The 21880-nt window shown below is 41.0% G+C and overlaps 1 protein-coding gene across 1 annotated transcript in view; it reads left to right on the top strand.

Moving 5' to 3' along the window:
• Nucleotides 1–2868: 2868 nt before the first annotated feature.
• The window catches only part of plce1 (phospholipase C, epsilon 1), a gene marked incomplete at its 5' end in the record, with an annotated part of 69882 nt that continues 50870 nt past the window's right edge, over nt 2869–21880 (top strand). Inside the window, 4 exons of the mRNA XM_080049640.1 lie at nt 2869–2981; nt 4046–4688; nt 5488–5910; nt 6692–6901. Of these exons, the coding sequence (XP_079905766.1) occupies nt 4092–4688; nt 5488–5910; nt 6692–6901 (1230 nt within the window). The remainder of the gene's footprint in view (nt 2982–4045; nt 4689–5487; nt 5911–6691; nt 6902–21880) is intronic.

Genomic DNA, 21880 nt, shown 5'->3' on the forward strand with positions numbered 1-21880 from the left:
ACACACACACACACACACACACACACACACAGGTGAGAAGAGAATGTTCTTTTTGATGCATCAGGGAATAGTGTAAAAACCTATTACTCTAAAAAATGTATAGTGTCATGCTGAGAAAACTTGCTTAGACTTGCTGACTAACTAAGGCATCTGAAATATGCCCTTGATTTTGATTCTGCTCAAATGATAATAAAAAAATAAGCCTGATTTAGATTTCCCACAAACATTGCAAAATGGAGGTCAAAACTAATCATCTTTGGTTTTGGGAGAAAATTCTTCAGTTGGACAAAAGTCTACAGTTGTCTGCTCTTAATCAACAGCTCTAGGCAAACTGCTCCCCCTGTTTGTTGCAGTTTCTTTTTCGGTCAGAGCATATTGTTCCATTCAACTGACACAGACCATTATTTACGTCGGTGCGTGTAGTGACTTGCATTTTGCTGCACGTTTGGTGTCTTTTTAATGATTTGAGTTTTTCTTTCTTTATGTGGTAAATAGATATTATGCCCTCAATTCCCAAAACCACCAAACCTGTATTCCCTGTCTTTCCAGGTCAGACTTCATTTGCAGTGTTGATGTGCTGGAAACAATTGTGAACACATGTGCAATTCTGTCTCGTATATCAAATTTTAAAGGGAAGATATTTATGAGCTTTTGTGTGAAGTTCTGAATCTCGGCATGTCACCTGTTTATTTCAAGATTGAGCCATTCTTTTAAAATAGTCAGAAACTTTAAATCCCGTGTTTAGTGATCAATGGAGGATTGTTATGTTTGTAAAGCTTGTTCGCAAAAAACTCCTGTGGTGTAGTGGTGGATTCAGTTTATTAAAAGAGCCGTTGTAGATGTGTGGAACAGTGTTCTGTCGTTGAACAAAATGACTATAAATCAAGCAGAGCTATAATCGTCACTTCAACAAAGGTTATCTTTAATGTGCTATCTATCATATCAGTGTCTTCTTCCAAAGTCTAAGCTGCCAAGTAAAGGAAGTCGTAATTTCTCCCTAGTTGTATTTCTTTCTCCATCTTCGCGCGCACAAACACACATACACACACACACACACGTGCACACTCACACACACGCGCACACGCGCGCGCACGCGCGCGCGCACACACAGTAAACACATAGCTGGTCCTCCCTCTCTGGGTCGGTCCCACATTCCGGCAGTGGCCCACGCATTTTGGCAGAACATGATGAGCTGTGGTCGCTCTAATTATGAGGTTTCAGGCACTAGCCTTTGGGATTTATTCATTGCTGGCTGCCATGATTATTCCAGAACCACACAATTAGCATGGTGCGGGTTGTGTGGGTGTCTATAATGGATGTCTTTCATGGAAGCAGCGTGCATAAATTCTAGTGTCTTGCTAGACTACCGAAAACTTGTTTGGGATATTTCTAATCTGCCTTGATAACATTAGGTATTTGTGTCAGAAGTTTAGGGGAGTGAAATTAGTCAGTGAGTGACTTAATTAAAGGTGGAATCTGTGATTCTGGAGAATGGTTGTTGTCAAAATGACTTTTATCTCCCTACCTGTAGCTTACGTACTCAATGAGCGCTGAAAAATCCAGTGTTAATACACAGCCTAGCCCTAGGCTCTATCAACGGGCATGTTGCTAGCTATGGTGGGCCCCCTTTGTTGACATACCCTTTGTTAACATGCCAGTTTACAGAGCCTAGGCTTTAGCCTTATTAACAACACCAGATATTTTTTCAGTGCACACCTAGTACGGACAGGTAGCGGATAGTGAGATTGAGAGATGAAAGGAGACGAGAGGAAAGAGAGAGAGAGAAAGAGAGAGAATACTTCAGGTGGTTAAGCAGGTCTCAGGTGGTTAAGCAGGTTGGCCAATGATCCAAGGGTTGGCGGTTCGATTCCCGCTCTGCCACCAGTGTCATAGTTGTTGTGTCCTTGGGCAAGACACTTCACCCACCTTGCCTCGTGTGAATGTGTATGACTGCTGTATGTTTGAGGTGGTGGTCAGAGGGGCCGTAGGCGCTGAATGGCAGCCACACTTCCGTCAGTCTGCCCCAGGGCAGCTGTGGCTACTATGGTAGTTTACCACCACCAGTATGACTGTGTGTGAATGAATGGAACCTGGAACCCTGTAAAGCGTCTTTGAGTGCCTTGAAAAGCGCTATATAAATCCAATCCATTATCATTATTACTTTTTCTTCAAGACACAACATCAACTGATGAACTCAGTTTAACCTTTCGAGAAGTGATAGTCCAAACAAACTCAATTATTTTAACATATCAAGCACATAATAACAACTCCTAAACCTTATACATCCACATAGGACATTAGGCTAAATAGTTATAGATAAGAAAAACTGATGTGATGAAAGAAGTAGACATTAGACACATTTTTATCTTTTCAATTTTTAGTCTTTCACTCTCTCTCTCTCTAGCGGTCAAACTCTGTCTTCTTTCATATGCTCTTATGGAATCAAAGTTTTTTTTTCTAAGTAGTGATTTGTATTGGTCATTTTAATAAGGTTGAATATGTATTTTACTGTCAATTAAAAATACAATGGAAGTTTCTTGTGCAACTAGATAAATATATATATATATTGTTTTACTCTTTCTCTCATAGGTCCTGCGAGTGGATAACTATGGCCCAGTTACATGTCAGGCGGACCAAGAGCTAGAGCCCACACACACACACACACACACACACACGCACACACACACACACACACACACACACACGCACACACACACACACACACACACACACACACACACACACACACACACACACACACGCACACACACACACACACACACACACACACACACACACACACACACACACACACACACACACACACACACACACACACACACACACACACACACACACACACACACACACACACACACACACACACACACACAGGGCCTTGTAAGCTTTGACTGTGAACCGTACTATCAAGGAAATTCCTCAGTCCTCCAGGGTCACCGCTGCGGGTTCTCTATCTTACGGTTTGTACAGCTGCACAAGCTTCTGTTTCCACAACACACACACACACACACACACACACACACACACACACACACACACACACACACACACACGCACATCTGACGTTATTGTGCCTGGTGTGCAGCATGGCCTTAAGTGGATCTCTCTCATTGAAATACAGAAGGTATTGATGGTGCTTGGGTATAATATGTAAGTCAACTATTTCAATCAATCACAAGGTAGACTCATGATCATATGTCATCTGGAGTAAATCAGCTGAGTTAAAAACATGAGGATGCTGACACCTTGCATGATATATAGGTTTTGGAAGTCGGCTAATTCCATTTCCTCTGCAAATTTCATTTCCTCTTGCTGCTCTATGGAGCCATTACTTGAGAAGGAAGACAGCGCATCTCAAGTGTTAGGAGTTTAGAGGGTCCTAGTTATCTGACCAATGTTTGCATTGCACACTCGGTATAATGCAACCAATTGTAGATGCAGTGCCTTTCAAAAAGTATTCATACCCCTTAAACCTTTCCACATTTTTGTCGTGTTACAACCACACATGTACATTTATTTTATTGGGATTTTATGTGATAGACCAACACAATGTGGCGCATAATTGTGGATGTCAAATGAAACATGGTTTTACATTTTTTATATACGGTAAGTAAAAAATTTAAAAATGTGGCGTGCAAAAGTATTCAATACTTTGTGGAACCACCTATCGCTGCTATTACAGCTGCAAGCCTATTGGGGGTATGTCTCTACCAGCTTTGCACATCTACCGACTGACATTGTTGCCCATTCTACTTTGTAAAATAGCTTGAGCTTCAGATTCAGCATCAGATTGGATGGAGAGAACCATGTTTTATTTTCATTCCACTTCACAATTATTCGCCCCTTTGTGTTGGTCCATCACATAAAATCCCAAGAAAATAAATGCACTTGCGTGGTTGTAACACGACCAAATGTGATGAAAGTTCAAGGGGTATGAATACTTTTGCAAGCCACTGTATGTACTTTAAATAAAAAGACCTCTTAGGTTCTTCATTAACAAGAAAATTGTTGCTTATTTTCAAAGCTGCAGTAAAACAAAGGAATAACGCAGGACAATCCAGGGCGACGCCATGGCGACGGGAGAAAATCAGACTGGGGTCGGGGCCGCACTCCTGGCCCAGCGTGCTTCAATATCAACCACTGGCAGCAGCAGAGACGCCAGGCGTATGAGTGACAGCCAGGGAGTACGGCGATACTCTGACCAACTGTGGCTCACCAAACAGCGCAGCAGTCCTTCCCTGCTTTTATATAGGAAACTGTCGTGTGACAGCGGGGAAGGGACCATTCTGGACGAGGAATACAGGCGCTCGGATTACAGCTCAGAACTCTCCAGCACTGAGAACTTGTGTCCGGAGCCAGCGTCTGGCAAGAGAACTAAAGGAATTACTAACACAGTTACTCTCATACCTGGGAAGAGTTCAGTGGGATTTCCATGCCAGCTGGACACCTCAGGAGAGAGGAGTGTGGATACTGGCAGAACGCGCTGCTCCTGCTGCACCATGTCAAGCGTTCACATGAGTCCAGACATCTACTGTTGCAACGGCCTCAGATCCAGGATCAGCCCGAGCCCCAGTCCTGTCCACAGTCCTCAGAACAGCCCCTCTCCGCCCAAACGCCGACACATCCGCCGTAGCAGCCTGCCTGTGTCTATGCTGGCTTTCCACAAGGTAATAAACACGGCAGTTTCCCACCCTGGTAATTTGTATATTGTATACATTCAGCTGTTACCCCCACAGCTGTGTTATGTGTTCTCTGCGCTCTAAAATGCTTAGGGATGGGCGTGAGTGATCGATTCCTCTAGTAATCCTTGTTTCAAACTTGATTGGTAAGCAAGGGCACTCAAGGTATTTTGTGTGTGTTTGTGTATGTAAGCCCTATATTAATGTATTATATAGTTATTTGCTGCTGGTTTATTAAGCCCATGCTTTTTATGTATTTACTTTTTACCATTACAGATCTACACCATTTGTTATACATTAAGTCACGTAAATTCTGTATTAATTACTTTTTTTGCTATGAAAAAAGTATTTTGAACTTTTTTTAAATAAATCCTTATGTGACTGCTTTTGATTGAGAATAAGCATAAAACGTTGGGTACTCGATCGATCCTGGAGGAATCAATGCAACCTCTATGTTGGTATACACTACCAGTGCCCATCCCAATTATTGATAGGGGCAGCTGTGGCGAAGTAGGTAGGGGGGTCGACCCTCAACTACAAGGTCGGTGGTTCGATCCCTCTTCCCCCCCACCACAAGTGTCCCTGAGCAAGACACTGAACCCTAAATTGCTCCCGATAGTTAGCCTGCTATCAATGCATGAATGTGTGTGTGAATGGCAATTTGGGAATAGGTCATGGGAAAATAATCTCCAGTTTTAAAGAGTTTTAGTAGGTTTTTTTACCTGTATATAAATAAAGGTTAAAAAAATAAAACTGAACATGCATCCTCCCATGTTTCTGCTTGTAGATATCACCACCACCCTGCCTCTCATCACGTCAGTGCAGTCCGAGCAGCGAACCAAACTCTCTGGCGTCATCTCCCTCGAGTTCCCCCCTCTTCTCCAACCACCGCCAGCAAAATGGAAACATCCACAGACATCATTTTAAAGATGGCTACTCTAGTTTAGAGAGGCTCAACCGGAGGCCCAGGGTAGACAAATATTCCCTGGAGAAAGTGTTCGCACGGCGGGCCTCTCTAGAAACCATGAAGACGGCCCTGGCCAACGACGACAGGTCATCCTCCAGGCTGACCAGGATCTGCAGTGTGGACTACAGCAGCAGTGATGAGGGAGACAGAGACGGTCTCTGTGACGACAACGCAGAGTTTGTTAGGAACCGTAAAGAGCGCTCCACTGTCCTAGTGAGGCGCTTCTTCAAGAATAATCAAAAGGTAAAGAATATTCCTCTTCTTTTAAGGCTTGTGGCAGTTTTAGTGTTTTATGCAGGGGTTCCACTTCTTGGAATAGTTATGCCATTTGAAAAAGCTGTTTACCAGGCCTGGAAATGGTTTGGTTTGGAATGAACTGAATGTTTTAGAAAAGATTTGAATTTACACTAAAATACACTAGTGTCTAAAACATTTCTAATGTGATGCGAAATAGCTCCTTGAATTACTATTGTTTCAAATCTTGCTTGCTTGCTTATCAAAAAGAATCCGGCCCTGGGTCGGTTCTCTGCATTTCAACTCTGTCTCTCCAACACCGTCTAATAAAGTAAAAAATGCAACAAACAAAAAAATCTTGCTTGTATATAACATTACAGTTTATGAGATATTTATCAATGGCACAATTTACCCCAACATATTCTCTCCAAAGGCACAACTTACCCCGCAACGGGGGCAAGTTGTGCCACAAGACCACTTTTTTCCGAAAGCCATATTTCTTAAACTGTTTATTTCAGATCCAAAGTTATTATTGCCAGGGATGCACACCATCCTGATATATATGCACATATTTTAGTTGGAGACATTACTGTCAAAGCCTCACTTTAAAGTCACTTTGAGTAAAAAGTGGCACAACTCACCCCACTCTCCCCTACGGAATATGATAGCTTGGTTTTGTTTGTTATTATCATGCTAATTTTTTCCCTTTTGTCACTCTTTTCAGTGTTCATCGTTTAAAGTGTGCTTCAAAACTACAGACATGCTAAAAGGCTTTCCCTCTTTTCATAAGGTGACCAAGTCCGTGTGTACTGGAACCAAAGCCATTGTCAGGACGTTGCCATCAGGAAGAATCGCAGACGAGGTCTGGGAGCTGGTTATTTATCACAGGATATGGCAACCCAGCAAGAAGGATGTATGGCCCAATTTAATGTGTGTTTTGGGAGAAGAATCCAGGGTCTGCAGAGGGATGCTACGTTTGGTTGGAAGTAAGCTACAGAAGGTAAGAGAAATGAATACACAGACTTCATGAGTCCATACGTTTAAGATTCAGCGCTCAAATGGGCTGTAAAAGCTGTTGAAAACGTAGATTTAGGACAGCATTGCATTGAGCTTCTCCAGTCTTGGATAGTTTATCTTTCACACCCAGGCTCCTGTTAACACGCTCCCGTTAAAGGAAGGACTTTACCAGTGCATCTTGAAAAGGATTTCTCAAAAGTCTGCAGTGTCAAAAAGCACAATTAAACAGGTTTTCCATACTATTTGTGTGCCAAGGGTTATTAAGGTTGCCTTTAAGGAAATATGTTGCAGTGGGAACTATTCAATCTTTATGGTGTTCCACGGTCTTACATCACTTATGCTGCGCCTCAAGCTATAATGTGCTTTTTCTTTAAGTGATTTAAAATGACATAGAACTTCCACAAAGGATATGGCATTGTGTTTTATATGCGGCTTGCTTTTCAAACCCACTAGAAAAAGTGCAATACTTAATCATGGCACTGGAGTATTTTTTGACATGATTGATTCTCGGTTCATTGGAGGAAAAAAAATGTTCTTGGCTTGAGCTCACCCGTGTTTGGGCTGAAATCTTATGCCTGTTACGCATGGAAGATGAATGATTTGTTCAAGTAATATGTTAATAGAGCAACACGTGCACACATACACACGCACACACGCACACACGCACACACACACACACACACACACACACACACACACACGCACACACGCACACACGCACACACACACACACACACACACGCACAGAAGTCTCGGTCATTCAGTCTGTCAGTGATATGGAGAGCAGAACTAACAGAGAATAAATAATTTTTCCGCAGCAGGGGCCTACCCCGAACAAAGAGCCAGTGTGTAAGTGTTTTTTGGATGTGTGAGTATGCGTGTGTGTGTGTGTGTGTCTGTGTGTGTATGTGTCGATGGACTGAGCAGAGTTGGCATCCGCATTGAAGTTACAGCCATGGAAATTGGAACGAGAGTAAATGAGCAAGACAGAGTGAGAAAGTTAGAGAGAGAGAGAGAGGTGGAGGACAGAGTAAAAAGCAAGTGAGTGAATGAGACGCAGAGAAGCACGGGACATTGCTGTGTTATTATCAAAGTTTCCGAGTGAGTGAGTGAGAGAGAGAGAGTTTTCAAAACCCTCTCACTGGTGTGGTATAACAGGGGGAAACCTTAGGCGGCCACAATTGAGCTTTTCAATAGAAGGTATTTTGTGTGACACAAGTCGGCTAGGTGCAAACATTATGAGAATCTGTGAAGGCTAGGGGAATGAACAGCATCACACAGGATGCTCTCTCCTGTTGTTTTTTGTTATCTTATCCCTCCTTTTCCTGTAAAAATTCTAAACACATGGGGACCGAATCCCAGCTCCCCGAAATCACTGCATTACACAATACCACTCTTATTCTGTTTTAATGCCAAATAGCATATTTTACTTCTTCTTGTCTAATGCAGCCTTCTGTCATTTTCAATGTGTCTATGTCAGCCGCCTACAGACTTTTGTCTGTATAGTATTTTAGATGGCATGATGCTTATAGTTGCCATCTTTTATTTTATCTTTTAAAACTTAATTCTCAAAAATCACTTTTCCTCAATTTTTTATTTAAATCAGGTCCCTAAAGGTATTAAAAGGTGACGGCCGTCTATTGACCGTCCGTTTGAACCCATTTTCTTTATTAATTGCGTTTTTATGACGGGATGTGCACAGTTTTACTGTATGCTCTTCTGCATAATATGCATGGTTACGTATTTGAGTTTTTTTATGGGTTCATGCGTAGCCACAACATAGCCGATGGCTGTCTCAATGGGGCTTGCAGACTGTACGCCATACTAACACACACACACACACACACACACACACACACACACACGCACACACACACACACTCGTACTCATGTGCATGCTTCAGACTTTGCCAAAGTGTTTTTTATGGGTCCTTTGTGGTCGTAGAGAAATACGGGGCCGAGTAAAGTCCAGGCAGAGCTGCTTAATATAATGAGCCTATTGAAAAAATGGTGGGGGGAGTTGCCAGCACTTCCCTTGTCAAAACACCATCTGAGCTTCCCCTGTTAGGGATCACCGGAGAACCTCTACTAAAAGAGTTAGTAGAGCTGGAGCAGTGTTGTCATCACGATCATAAAAACTATAAAGGGAGATGGAAGGACATCTCATTGCAAACAAGCAAAAACATGCAGTCACCAAGAAACACATTCTGTCTATTTTCTATATATTTATAATTGTATATTATATTATATTAGTCCACATTAAGCAGATAGAGACATTATTGAAAATCAGAGAGTATGGGACATTGGTTTCATCTTATTAACCATCAGGTCACACTAATGTATAAAGGTTGTCATTGTAATAATATGCGTGCAGCAATCTGAGTGCACACATTGCAATGGTTGCCTAATCACATGTACAAATATAAGCATGTGCATTCATGCATACACATAATGAGGTGGCTGTTGTAGTTTTCATTTCTTCATGTATAGCGGCAGAGCACTGCTATATTATACTCACACACCCAAAAACAAAACATTGTCTCTGTCTCTCCCTTCTATCTCTACAAACACACATTCATACTTCATGGTACACACAGGCCCCCCTATATGGGGCACATAAGCCTGACTCTGCAGTAATGTAGTTGAGGAGTTTTCTGGAGGTATCCTGTGGCCCTATGTGTTTATTGCTACAACTAATGAAGCGAGCCAAAGAACACAGGATTATATGAAGGAGGGATTGGTGCAGGGCAGAGAGGGACAGACAGACAGACAGACAGACAGACAGACAGACAGACAGACAGACAGACAGACAGACAGACAGACAGACAGACAGACAGACAGACAGACAGACAGACAGACAGACAGACAGACAGACAGACAGACAGACAGACAGACAGACAGACAGACAGACAGAGAGGGGGAGGGAGGGGTAACACGCTAGGAAAGAAAAAAGGGAGAAAATTAGATTTTTACAATGGAAAAAGAAGAACATCTAGCATGGAATCGGACACGGACCATTTGAGAAAGAATGGGGAGAAGTGAGAGACTAAACAAAAAGAAAGTTTAGACTAAACTTAAAGACAAAAAGCCATGGAATTGTGTCTTATTTACATTGAAGTAGTATTAGTTCATCGTGGAAAATGAATGTGATGGAAAATATTATAGAAGGGCTGGGCTTTTTGATTCTCTCAAGAGGAAACCACAAATGCAATCAAATGTTTTAAATGTCATAGACGTATTCCCCAGAACAGCACAAGTTTCATTTCTGTTTCCTCCCTTTAACTGATTACTGTATTTCCCCCCCTGGGAGTCATATGGTTAGCTAGGCAAATACATAATCAGAACACACGTCGCTTAGATCCAAAAGAGAGCTCATGATATCATGCCTATAATACTTTGTGTTTTTCGCACTTTAATAGTAATGATAGCTCTTCAAAAAGGTGAGTAAATAATATGGAAAATATATTTGTCCGTGTTCCTTTCTGTTCCCTTGTCACACCACTTGTGTTAGTGAAGTTTAAAACAAAACGCACACACACACGCACACCTACATGCATTGGGTTCAAACAGTCTCTTAAGGCAGAATCATTTTATTGTTTGTCTTGGTGGAGGATACCAATTAGAGCCCTGCTGTGTCCTTTCATTGAAGTCAAATTGGAGTCAGGTTAAGTAGTAAGTAACCATTGTGCACCCTTGTGGTTACATGCATACACACACTCACAGACACACAAACACAGGCATGTTGATTTAAACACTCTACCGTGGCAGTTTTGGGTTGACTGGGAGTCAGGCTGAGTGATGTATGCTTGTAAATATATTGTCTTTCCATTACTCAGGATGCAAATAGCTCTGCACTTTTCCCATTTCAGCTCATGTGTGTCAAAAAAAGGATGTGAAATCCAGGAATATCCATGTGCTGGGAAAGTGAATATAAAAATATCTCTGACTGGCTGTCATGTCAATAGATTTCATGACTAGGACTTTTATCTTTTATGTTTTTTTTTTCAACAGTAGGCAGAGCTTCGTATTTTATAGCACAGATCGCCAACAATTAGTATTGTCTTTCAGGTTTAACTGAAAAATAAAAATGCACACAGCTTAAATGAACTGTGTTGCTTACTCAGTCTCCCATATAGTTTTCTTGGCTAAAAAGCCAGACGGATTGAAGATTTCTCCTTTTTCAATTTTTCCTTTTAATTTGAAGGTCCAAATATTAAATTGCTTTTTTCCTTTTTGTAGCCAAGATCAGCCATAAGCAGTCGTTCTGTTGAAGAAGTTTTGTTTGTACTAACACATTTAAGTGTCTGAGTGCCTCCTCAGTCCTCGGTTGAGACTGATTTTAAGGGTAATACAGGCTTTCGAAATATAAAATGAAGCAACATTTTATATAGTCTAAAAACCCAGCCTGTGAAGATGTCTCGAAATACAACTTAATTGGGAACGATTGAAAACATGCCGCAAGAATCAGAAATGTATTTTCTGGAACAAATTGGACAACCAATCCATTTTTCTGTGGCGTATGCTCAGAACTTGCAGTGCTGATTTGACGGTGTCTAACCCTGGCACTGGCTTTATTACTGTTCAGCAAATATTGTCTGGGCTGGTCCAATCAATAAGATTAAAATGCAGCCTGGCTGCCACATATTGGAATTGTTGTTTAACTGATTCTTGTTTGCGCTGTTGAATGCTATCCAGCCCTCCTAGCCTTTTGCTAGTCAAATAACCATGCCTGTAAAACTGGCGAGTATGTTTTTAAAGGCTGGTTATTTATGACCCCAGGGCAATAACTCTTGCAAACACAACCACGTCTCGCTTACCAATTAGTGCTTGTTTCAAAGGTAGCGCTTTAAGATTAAATGTCATGCAAATATCCGTTTTAAAGAGTTCTATTCGATGTTAAACGTTCTTATGAGTTGACATTGGCTTGATTGGCTTCCCAGATAATTGCTTCAGTAAATAGACTGAATTGTGTCTTTTGTTAGGGTTATCAGACAGTGAGCTAAAGTCAAGTGTATTTTGTCCCTGGCCGAACGCACAACCTGAGCTTTTACTGGGAGCCTTTTCAATTAGCAACCAACTGTGTGTGTCCACCACTGTGATGCACTGAGGAAAACACTGTTTGGATGACAAACGTAAAAGAAGAAAGTAGATGAAACAGGACTGGGGAAAATAGGGTGAGCATGGCATGAACATTTTTACAAGGTGAACTGGAGTTGAGCAACATTGTGGCTTGGCTTGCAAGTCTACTGCATATAGGTGTGAGTAATCAGCAAGGCATGTTATTGTGACATATTGGCTAGACAGGTGGATTCTCTGAGTGGTGGCTATGTTTCTCCTCCAGAAAGCGCTTGGTACAAGGGCAGAAAGTAAATGAAGTAGTATGTTCAGAGGACTGATTCCATACAGTATATGATTGTTAAGCTCAGAACCTATACAATCTCTCATTATGCTATGGACCCCTTATGTGTCCTTAGTAAAAAATCAAGTTAAGTACCTCATTCACGAATATTTATCCGGTTTCAGTATTTTATTACCAAAATATAATATCTAAAAAAAATGTTTTCTAATAAGGAGGGTGTTTTCTGATCAATCTAAAAAAGATTCAATAAGGGAATTGAAAACAAACACCAACCTGACACACACACACACACACACACACACACACACACACACACACACACACACACCACACACACACCCACTAACACACGCGCTTACCCTCCATGTATGTCACACTTATTTAACCCTGTGTCTATCACTCATATGTTCTCGCTGTGTGTATTGTGCGACTACAAAGGAATGTGCCGAGCAGGCCACTTTCTCTCTCAGCTGGGTGTTGCGGCTTAGCCAGAGATTAGTGTGCGTGTGGGCCTGTGTGTGTGTGTGTGTGTGTGGAGACACTGTTGTTTACTCAGATGTCTGAAAAGGGATGGCACAGTAAATATCTAGCATGCCTCTGTAAGGAGTACTGATTTTCACAGTGATAGTATCTTCAACAATACGACTTGTCTGCCCTTTAAACATTGAAGAGACTCAATTCTCAGCTCCATCGCTTTTTATAAGTCTGCCTGAATCCACTGCACAGGAGGAGCGCATGTGGCCGCTACGCTTGTTTTTGTTGAAACGCATTCCATTTGTCTGTATTTGTGGTGGGCTGACAGAAGGGTGTCAAAACAGCACATGGGTGTGTATTCGCTTCATGGAGTTACTGCGTGTGCGTGTGCGTGCGTGTGTGTGTGTGTGTGTGTGTGCATGTGCGCGTGTGCGTGCGGTCAGGCCTCTCGCATCCCTGTGATATTGTGGGAAAATGACGCTGCTCCAGAAACAGGGAATGTGTCCCTACAGAGAACCAGAGCCAAGGTTGTTAAACTTCTGGTCAGGACCCGACACACAAAGACAAACAGTGGATCATTTTGACCCAGTGAGATGAATGCAGTATGCATATACACTATCTCCTGATCAATAATACATAGCATTTATTCGTCAGATTTTGGGTGATCGGAAATGCATTATTTTGTTACATGACATGATGTGGAATTTTATTCAAATACATACACAACGTGAACTTTAATGGTTTCCCACAAGGGGACCATATGCAGTAGTGTAAACAAAGCACACACACACACACACTTGAACTTCCTGTCATGGTGACTAACTCTCTTATCTTGTGTTCTTTTGACCTCTCCCAGTTCCATCACCCTCATGTGACATAGCATCTAACTACACGGCTGCAACATGTGTCCCACTGCTTTCCTGCAATCCTCCAGTTGTCATCATAACTTAGTGATGAAGATAACCCATTAACACCAGTACAGCTAACATCTTTTGATTCAGGAAAAAAAACTTATTTAGAATTATGAAGGAAATGAACCTACAATATTGCCCTAAAACTGGTTAAATAACAGCATGGGGCAGTTGTGGGTCATGCTGTTGTGGTTGCACTCAATGAATAACTCAATTTATGTGAAATTAGCCTACCACTTCCCTCTTCCTTCATGCTTTGACTCATTATTTGAGAAGTCTTTGAGAGGGGATTTAGACTAAATCAAACCCTTCAGCTTGCATTTTTTGTTTTCCTGAAGCAGCAAGAAAATGCCATCACCAAATACATTATGAATTCAGGGTGTTAAACCAATTTACCAAGAAAGTATATTTTTGTGAAATCTGTTATTAAATGTAAATATAAATAGAGTGGGCTCAGCTGACGAGGCTGATTTGAGTAGTTTATCAATAATAAGTTAGGTTAAGATAATGGATCATACTTGCTGTAAAGTGTCTGGCTTAGCAGGAATCCCTTCAACTAAGAATTAGAAAACAATTTCCATGCGGCCCTTGAGCTTTGATGTGAAATGATGATGACCTTAAAGACACTTTTTATGAGCAGTATCATGAAAAGTCAGCCTCTGGTGCCATCTAGAGGAGAAGATAATAGTGTATTCGCCACATGAACGAATGCATAAGAATGCATAATGATTGCATAAGTGAGCGGTGAGCCTCTATGACAGCCGAAGCCTGAATCATGATTTATGTTTCATGAGAAATGGGAAAATAGAAAAGCTTGGCCTAAAGACTGTTCTTCCTTGATCTCTCTCAGTTGAGTCAACTCCTCAACTTGTGTTAGGCAGAAATTGCATAACTTTAATTGAATTAGTTAATTGAATAGCCAATGCGTCTGGCAAATTAAAGTTGTCACCAAAGGCTCTTTAAATTTCAACAATTACACTAAGTAAATTAGTAAATGAATGGATTCTGTATTGAAGAGAGAAATTGTTTCCTGGAGGGACATTATTTTCATTAATATCAATGAATCTGTTTTTTTTCTGGAGTATTAGATAGAGTACATCATCTGGACTATAAACATGTCCACCAGACTTTCCAAGATTACATCTTAAAGATTGCTTTTTGTTTCATTCGTCTTACCATCCGAAACCTAAAGATGATTAATGATCAATGAATCAATTATCAAAATAGTTGCTATTACTAATAGTTGTTGAATCATTTTATCATTAAAATAATAAACTCAATCAACTTTTTTCGCTTTGGATTGTGAGGTAAAAAATGAATAAAATTGTCCATGGTTTTTATGGAAAACAAAAGCCTGTATCTAAATTCTGTCATTATCAGACCAATATTTCAGTTGCTTGGATTTCACTTGACGGATTCGTTTTTCTCATTTTTAGTTTTAGCTGTCAGTGCTTACATGCATATTCACTAGAGGGCAGCACACTTGTCGGGATGAACAGACCATCTGCTATATTGTTCTTGTACTGTCCAAATATTGTGTTGTGTTGTTGTCGGTCTGCTGTAATAATCCAATACAAGGTGATAAAAAATTATTGTGTATTCAGTATTCAGTGGCTGAAACATGTGCACAGATCAAGACAACACCAACAACAACATACTGTGTCATCGTTGTCTTAATTCATATTGATGGGGGGACTTTGTGCCTTCTAAAAGGCAATTCATGTAATGAATGTAGTGCAATACATGAATCTGACCCCTCATTACCGGCCTCATTAGCTGTGTAATGATCAAAGAAATGCAAAAAAGCAAAGACCGAGGAGCCGGCCAGCTGTTTTTTTTTTTTTTTTTTTGCTTTGTTCTGAAGATCACTTTGATGTCACCTTGGCATGAAACAGATTAATGTTTTTCTCCTTGATTAGTCAGATTCAATAGAACACGCTGTATTCATTTAGTAACGGTCATTGTTGTGATTATGTGTGTCTATAGTGTTACACAGGGGTTAATCAGCAATTACTGATTAGAGTAGAAATAACAGAGTCCTTTGATATCAGCAAGGTTTTTAATCATGGCTAGAAATTATTTTAAAAAATAACACTTTCCTCCTATGAATATGGTGTTATGATGGCTCAACATTATACAGCCTTAAAATGTATTTATTGGAATATAAGTGTCCAAGTGTCAACTGTCTCTATGAACAGCCAAGCTAGAACGTGATTATTGTTTAGCCGTTATGACGCCTCAAAGGATTTAATCAGGCTACCGGGACAATATGGAGGGTTTGTGTTTTACTTCACCAATATGACCATATTTCAGCGTTATAGCCTGCAACTGTAATACGGTGGGCATTGTAAAAACATAATCAAATCACATTGGTACATAGAAAATATTATTAATACGACTACAAACATATCCCATTGCAACAAGTAGTGTTAGATGTTTTTCCATCAGCGAATGGAGTTTGCTCAGTTGTCACGGAGATGGATTTGTTGACATGAGAGCTCAGTAGCCGTTATGTCATCGGTCTCTCAACTCATGGTCCACTCACTTACTTTTTGCAGAACTTTTAACCATATCACACGGTCTGCATGTGCAGTTTTTATTTGATGTGTCATTGGGCCAGGAATGGATACATTACGTCATGTGACACACTTCTGATAATAAGTAATCAGGTATGGAAAACCTTTGGTCCAATCCAAAATTCACTTGGCAAATATCAGACACATCCCTTTTAAAAGACACACCAACTTCAAAATAAAAATGTGGGCGATGATGCAATTGACACAAATTCATCTTGAAAATGCTTAGTAGTTAGCCACTGCACAGTTCAGGGGCTTCTGTGCTCTGTTTTCCCCTTCTGTTGTAACGGCGTCGGCTCCTAATCAAAACACACGCTGAGGCCTGAGTTGAGGTGTGTCAGACATTGTTTACATATTGAACTGGCTCCTAGGAGGAGGATCGATTTGAAATCTTGTATACCACCAGTGTCTCCTCTGTCTTTGTGATGTTTAGAGTGTGGTGCACAGCTCACTGATAAAATCTCCCTTCTCTGCCGCTGGGTTACGATTGGGCCAGTCTCCTCCATAACCTAATATGGGGGTACCCTCTTCGTCCGTCTTTACCCCCCCCCCCCCCCCACTCTTTGTGTCTCTTGCTTCGGTGTCTTCCCTTAACATATTTCTCTCTCGCTCTCCTCCCTAGACTTGATCTGCTGATGTAGATCTCTCTCTCTCTCTCTCTCTCTCTCTCCCCCTCTCTCTCCCTCCATGCTCTCTTTGGCTCAAGCCTCCTCTCTCACTTTTCTAAGTGTACACACAGTCAAAGAGGGATTGCAGCTTGGTAGTTTTTTCGTCCTTTCTCTTCAATAGATCTTCTGACCCACAGTAAGTTAACCGTTTACTACGACTTCTTTCTCTACTCAGAAAAATAGCATTTGGCCTCAAGGCGCCTTTTCATTCATTCACTTTTGCGTCTCTAAGGAGCTCCACTTTTAAGATTTTCATTTTAGTCAGGTCAGTCCGTTTTACAGCAACACAGGATGTGCTTGAGTTCACGAAGCTGCAATACGCTGTGGTTGGGTTAAAGCACAGTGAAAGTGCTTGCTACGGTAGCACTGTCCACATACGTTTGAACTTCAATGCAATACACCTGTAGATCAACGCAAACTGAGTTGTGCAGAAAGGCTTTTAAGACACGCAGAACGTACATCTGGGGTCTTCTCGTGTCATAATAAAACAAACAAGTGTTAAAGATTGGTAGCATTAATAAGTGATAAAACAACATATACAGTTTAAGATAGTAGAGTAACAGTAACTCATACCAACTTTTGTGTTTCTAATTTAACATGCAACATCTACATTGAAATCTTTTTAGTCTGTGTGTATCTGCATGTAGTACAAGGATTAGTTTTATGTCTCAAACTTTAAGAAACTGAAGAAAAAAACACTCGTCAGAGGCTTATCTCTAGCTGCCTCTCTGACATGCCGTTATGTAGAGAGAGTGTAGCGGCTCGCTGTAACTATGACATCATGAGAACTGTAAGTGGGGGGGTGGAAGGGTCCCGAAGGGTGCTTTCTGGGTAATGGGTTCCAGGTTGTTTTGGCCCTTGTTTTGACCTTTTCTCTTTCGCAGACTCTCATATTTATTTTTCTCTTATATTCTCCCCCTGCTATCTGCCGGGCCGGGTTCTCCACGCTGACTCTTTCTCCTCGTCGTAAGAGCTTAATGCTCAACCATTTTTTCTTCTCCTATCCGTTGTGATAACATATTACTCACCAGCTGCTACATTTCCAGAGATTTCAGAGACAAGAATTCTATTAACCCAGTACAAGAAGCCTTAACTGTTTTTCTATTACACATAATTCATTATTGCCACTGCTCGACCACTTACACACACAATCTTCCTCTTTGAGTCCTCCACTGTGTTGGCTACAATGCATACTGGTTATTGTATGCAACAATACCAGGAAGAGTATTCTTAAAATGACTGTCTAATGGGACGCTTTACATTTTGTTAACATAAACAGTGCTCTCGTAAATACTGTAGGTAGATTTTTCTGCTTGGAACCAGACCAGAGATCTGCAATAAGATGAATGACTGAAACATATTTCTACAATATGGCCAACACTAGACTTGCTTCATTTAATTAAGCTCTGTTTATTGTCTTCATCTCCTCAATTGCTGTGTGAACAATATGTTATCATAACTGATTACCAAAAACAAAATACATAAAGGCCCAATTAAGACACATACTTCCCCTAAACTTCTTGTTTTCTTCTCTTTTATATAGGATATGCTCATTGGGAGTCACCCGCCGTGACTCTCCCTGTAGTAATAATCAATAGTTGATAGAATGATATCTAATATTTATTTGATATAATCTCGTTAGAAGTGTTCTACAAAGCACACTGTAGGGGAGAACGGGGGAATCTGAGGCATCGGGTAATGTGAGCCACCCCCTGTATCTAGGCAACGGAAAACATTTGTGGTCATGTGAGATATATGTTTTCAAGCCCCTCTCATTTCCCCATGGCCCTGAAAGAGAGGTCCTCATGGTGCTGTGGTAAGCATGTTTTTTTCACCGAAATAGGTATTTTGCATGTAAAAGTAAATTTTCTTGCTGTCAACTTAATCAACTGATGTGCCAAAGCAAATGTATTCACGTAGAAAAACTTCTATCATACGTGTTGATGAACTACCAACATATAAAAACCATGCGATGATATTAGCTAAAGATTAGCCTGAAATGCTAAGAGAGGTAGTTTTTTCTCAAATTGTGGTGGTGGGGGAAAGTGAGCCAAATGCTGTGGGGGAAAGTGACACTGTCTCACTTTCCCCCACCATGAGGCACAAGTTAAGTCTTGTGCCTCTACAATGTTTAGTCTTAAACATATTTTAATGTAATACTACATAACATATGTTTTATTTTAATGTCATACACATTGTAGAAAAGCCATCATGCCAAGGAAATACACCAGGAAGACGACATGGGGCAACCACACGGAAAGAGCTCTTTCTCATCTTTCCCTGTAACCTTCAGGGCTGGAATGTAGAGTAGGCCTAGTTGTAGAGTATGACAGGTTGATGTTATAATCCAGTTGGGTCTTCTCCTGTGTTCTGACTCTGAGTCCCAGGCTGTTCTCGCTGGTTCTGATTTTCCTATGCTTTGACCCCCAGACACAAGCTGTCCAGTCCATTATTCAGGACACTCATGTGTCCTGAATAAAAAATAAAATAAAAAATCATATTAGCTGGCTCTAAGGGTCCTGTGTTCTGACCCCCAGACGGTGTTCTAATCTAACTGGTTCTATCTTTCATTTGAATCTTATTTAAGCCTTTTGAATTATAATATGTTGTATTTGATTTTGTTCAGAGTTACTTTCAAGTGTTTAGAAAATGTGCTTTGCTTAATTGACCAAACCCCATCATTCTTTTACTAGTCCGACATTAGGTTTGGAATGTGTGGCTAGCTTTCAGGATTCTAACTGTTACAATATGTGTTGTTATGGTAGTTGCAGAGTGGAAAAAGTAAGTGGATCAGTTTACCCCCAGCTGGTTCACTTTACCCCCTTGATTTTTCTGGTCTGCCTCAGTTTACCCCACAGCTGGGGTAAAGTGAGCCACATGACAACTTTTTTTTAAAACAATCATATTTTCACTGCCCTTTGTCTTGAAAAAATTCTGCGAATGCCCATTTCTAGGAAACATCCTGAATTAATGGGTAATGTGTAAATTTGAGTGATAAATCATTTTAGCTCGCTTAGAGGGGAGCAAATGTAAAAAGTGGCTCAGATTACCCCGTTCTCCCCTACATTTTTATTTTTTTTAAGATTATTTTTTTGTGGCATTTTCAAGCTTTATTTGATAGTAGATAGTTGAAATGGGGTGACAGAAAGAGAGGGGGGATGACACGCAGTAAAGGTCCACAGGTCGCATTCGAACCCGCGACCACTGCACCACTACCCCACCGGAGCACTCCGACACTGTGACATTTTATACTGAACGGTGACTTGGCATCGCACAAGTGTGGCCAGCGGGCCCAGCTCCTGGGTCTGGTGAACGGCTCCTTGTGAAATTCAACGGGGGATTATGATTGAATTCACCCTTGGCATCCCTTTCCATTTCCTCTGTTGTGCTCCCCTGTGTTTTTATCTCTTCACCCCCCCCTGCTCCCTTCACACTTTTTTTTTCACATCCTTTCCTCTCCCTCATCACTTATTCTTCACCTCCTCTTCCCCTCCATCTTTTACTCTCTTCTTTTTCTTTCTCCTCCTGCTTTCCATCCCCGTCTTCCTGTTTTGACAAGCCCTTCCCTCAAGCTTTGGTCGATCTTCTCTACTAATTTATAATTGTTTGGTCTTCTTCGACTTCTGTTGTTCATCCTCATTAATTCTCCTCCTCCTCCTCCTCCGCCTCCGTCTCTCTTGCTCCATTCATCTTGACCTCCTTCCGCACTGATTTTTGCAGTAACTACAGGGATCTGTTTCTATTTCCTGTGATTTGTAAAAAAGGGCCCACACCTATACAGTGGCTATTCCACACATGGGCTGTGAATTTATTCATTTTAAGAGCCAGTGAATGCATTACTGTATAGAAGTCTTCAAACTGATTACATAACAAGGGGCTCTGTGGGCCGGCAGGTCATAAGTGGTATAATGAGCTCAAACCAATGATGCACTATTATCAAGTACATTTTTATTTATTTGATTTCTTCATACATAAGTTCACCTCAGTATCCTAGTATTTTATTATTATTATAAAATAAAATAAAAAAGCGTTTTCCTTTTTATGTATTCATTTGGACCACGTTTAGGTCAAAACAAATATCATTGAATACAGTATTCCGGCTATTGGGAATCCCGGGGACAAGACTTGACAGAAAACGTGTGTGTGTGTGTGTGTGTGTGTGTGTGTGTGTGTGTGTGTGTGTGTGTGTGTGTGTGTGTGTGTGTGTGTGTGTGTGTGTGTGTGTGTGTGTGTGTGTGTGTGTGTGTGTGTGTGTGTGTGTGTGTGTGTGTGTGTGTGTGTGTGTGTGTGTGTGTGTGTGTGTGTGTGTGTGTGTGTGTGTGTGTGTGTGTGTGTGTGTGTGTGTGTGGGGAACACCTCCTATTCCATGGACAGTGCAGTATTGCTTTAGTCTGACCCTTTAGAAGTGTCAGCATCATAATCCGCCCACTGAGACACCGAGGGGCCAGACCAAAAGACGTGAGTCACACAAGAAGAGGCTTTTCTTTCAAGGCTTAACCTGCTTTTCTGTGTGACAACCGAAAGGCGTCCTGTTCTTCGTATTGAGCCCGGTTCTCTTCAGTTGAGGTATGAAGGATATTTCTTTGTCTTTTTTTGACATTTTTTACTTTCATTCAGTCACTTTCTTCTTGTCCAATAGAGTGGATTTTACTGTCAGTCCAGTATTTCAGTTCCATTTTCTGATATGGTCATCAGAAGAGATTTCGGAGGGAAATATGTTCTTCTTTGTTACTGTCCAAAAGAAAATGAAGTCATGCATGGATAGGACGTTTGCCTAAAGATTTGTGTGTATTTGAATGCTACTTTCACTTTGTAGGCTTTTTGTACTGCAGCAGTTACTTGGTTGATAGTGTGTGAATGCATTGCTGCCCTCGCTGTTTGGTTTAAAATTTCTCATTTAATAACTTGTTATTATGATCTTAATATGTTTTAATAAGGGAGAGTGGTTTGAGTGTTTCTGTAGTATACGCTCTT

The sequence above is a fragment of the Ammodytes marinus genome, assembly GCF_949987685.1.
Source record: "Ammodytes marinus genome assembly, chromosome: 20".
Classification (NCBI taxonomy): domain Eukaryota; kingdom Metazoa; phylum Chordata; class Actinopteri; order Uranoscopiformes; family Ammodytidae; genus Ammodytes; species Ammodytes marinus.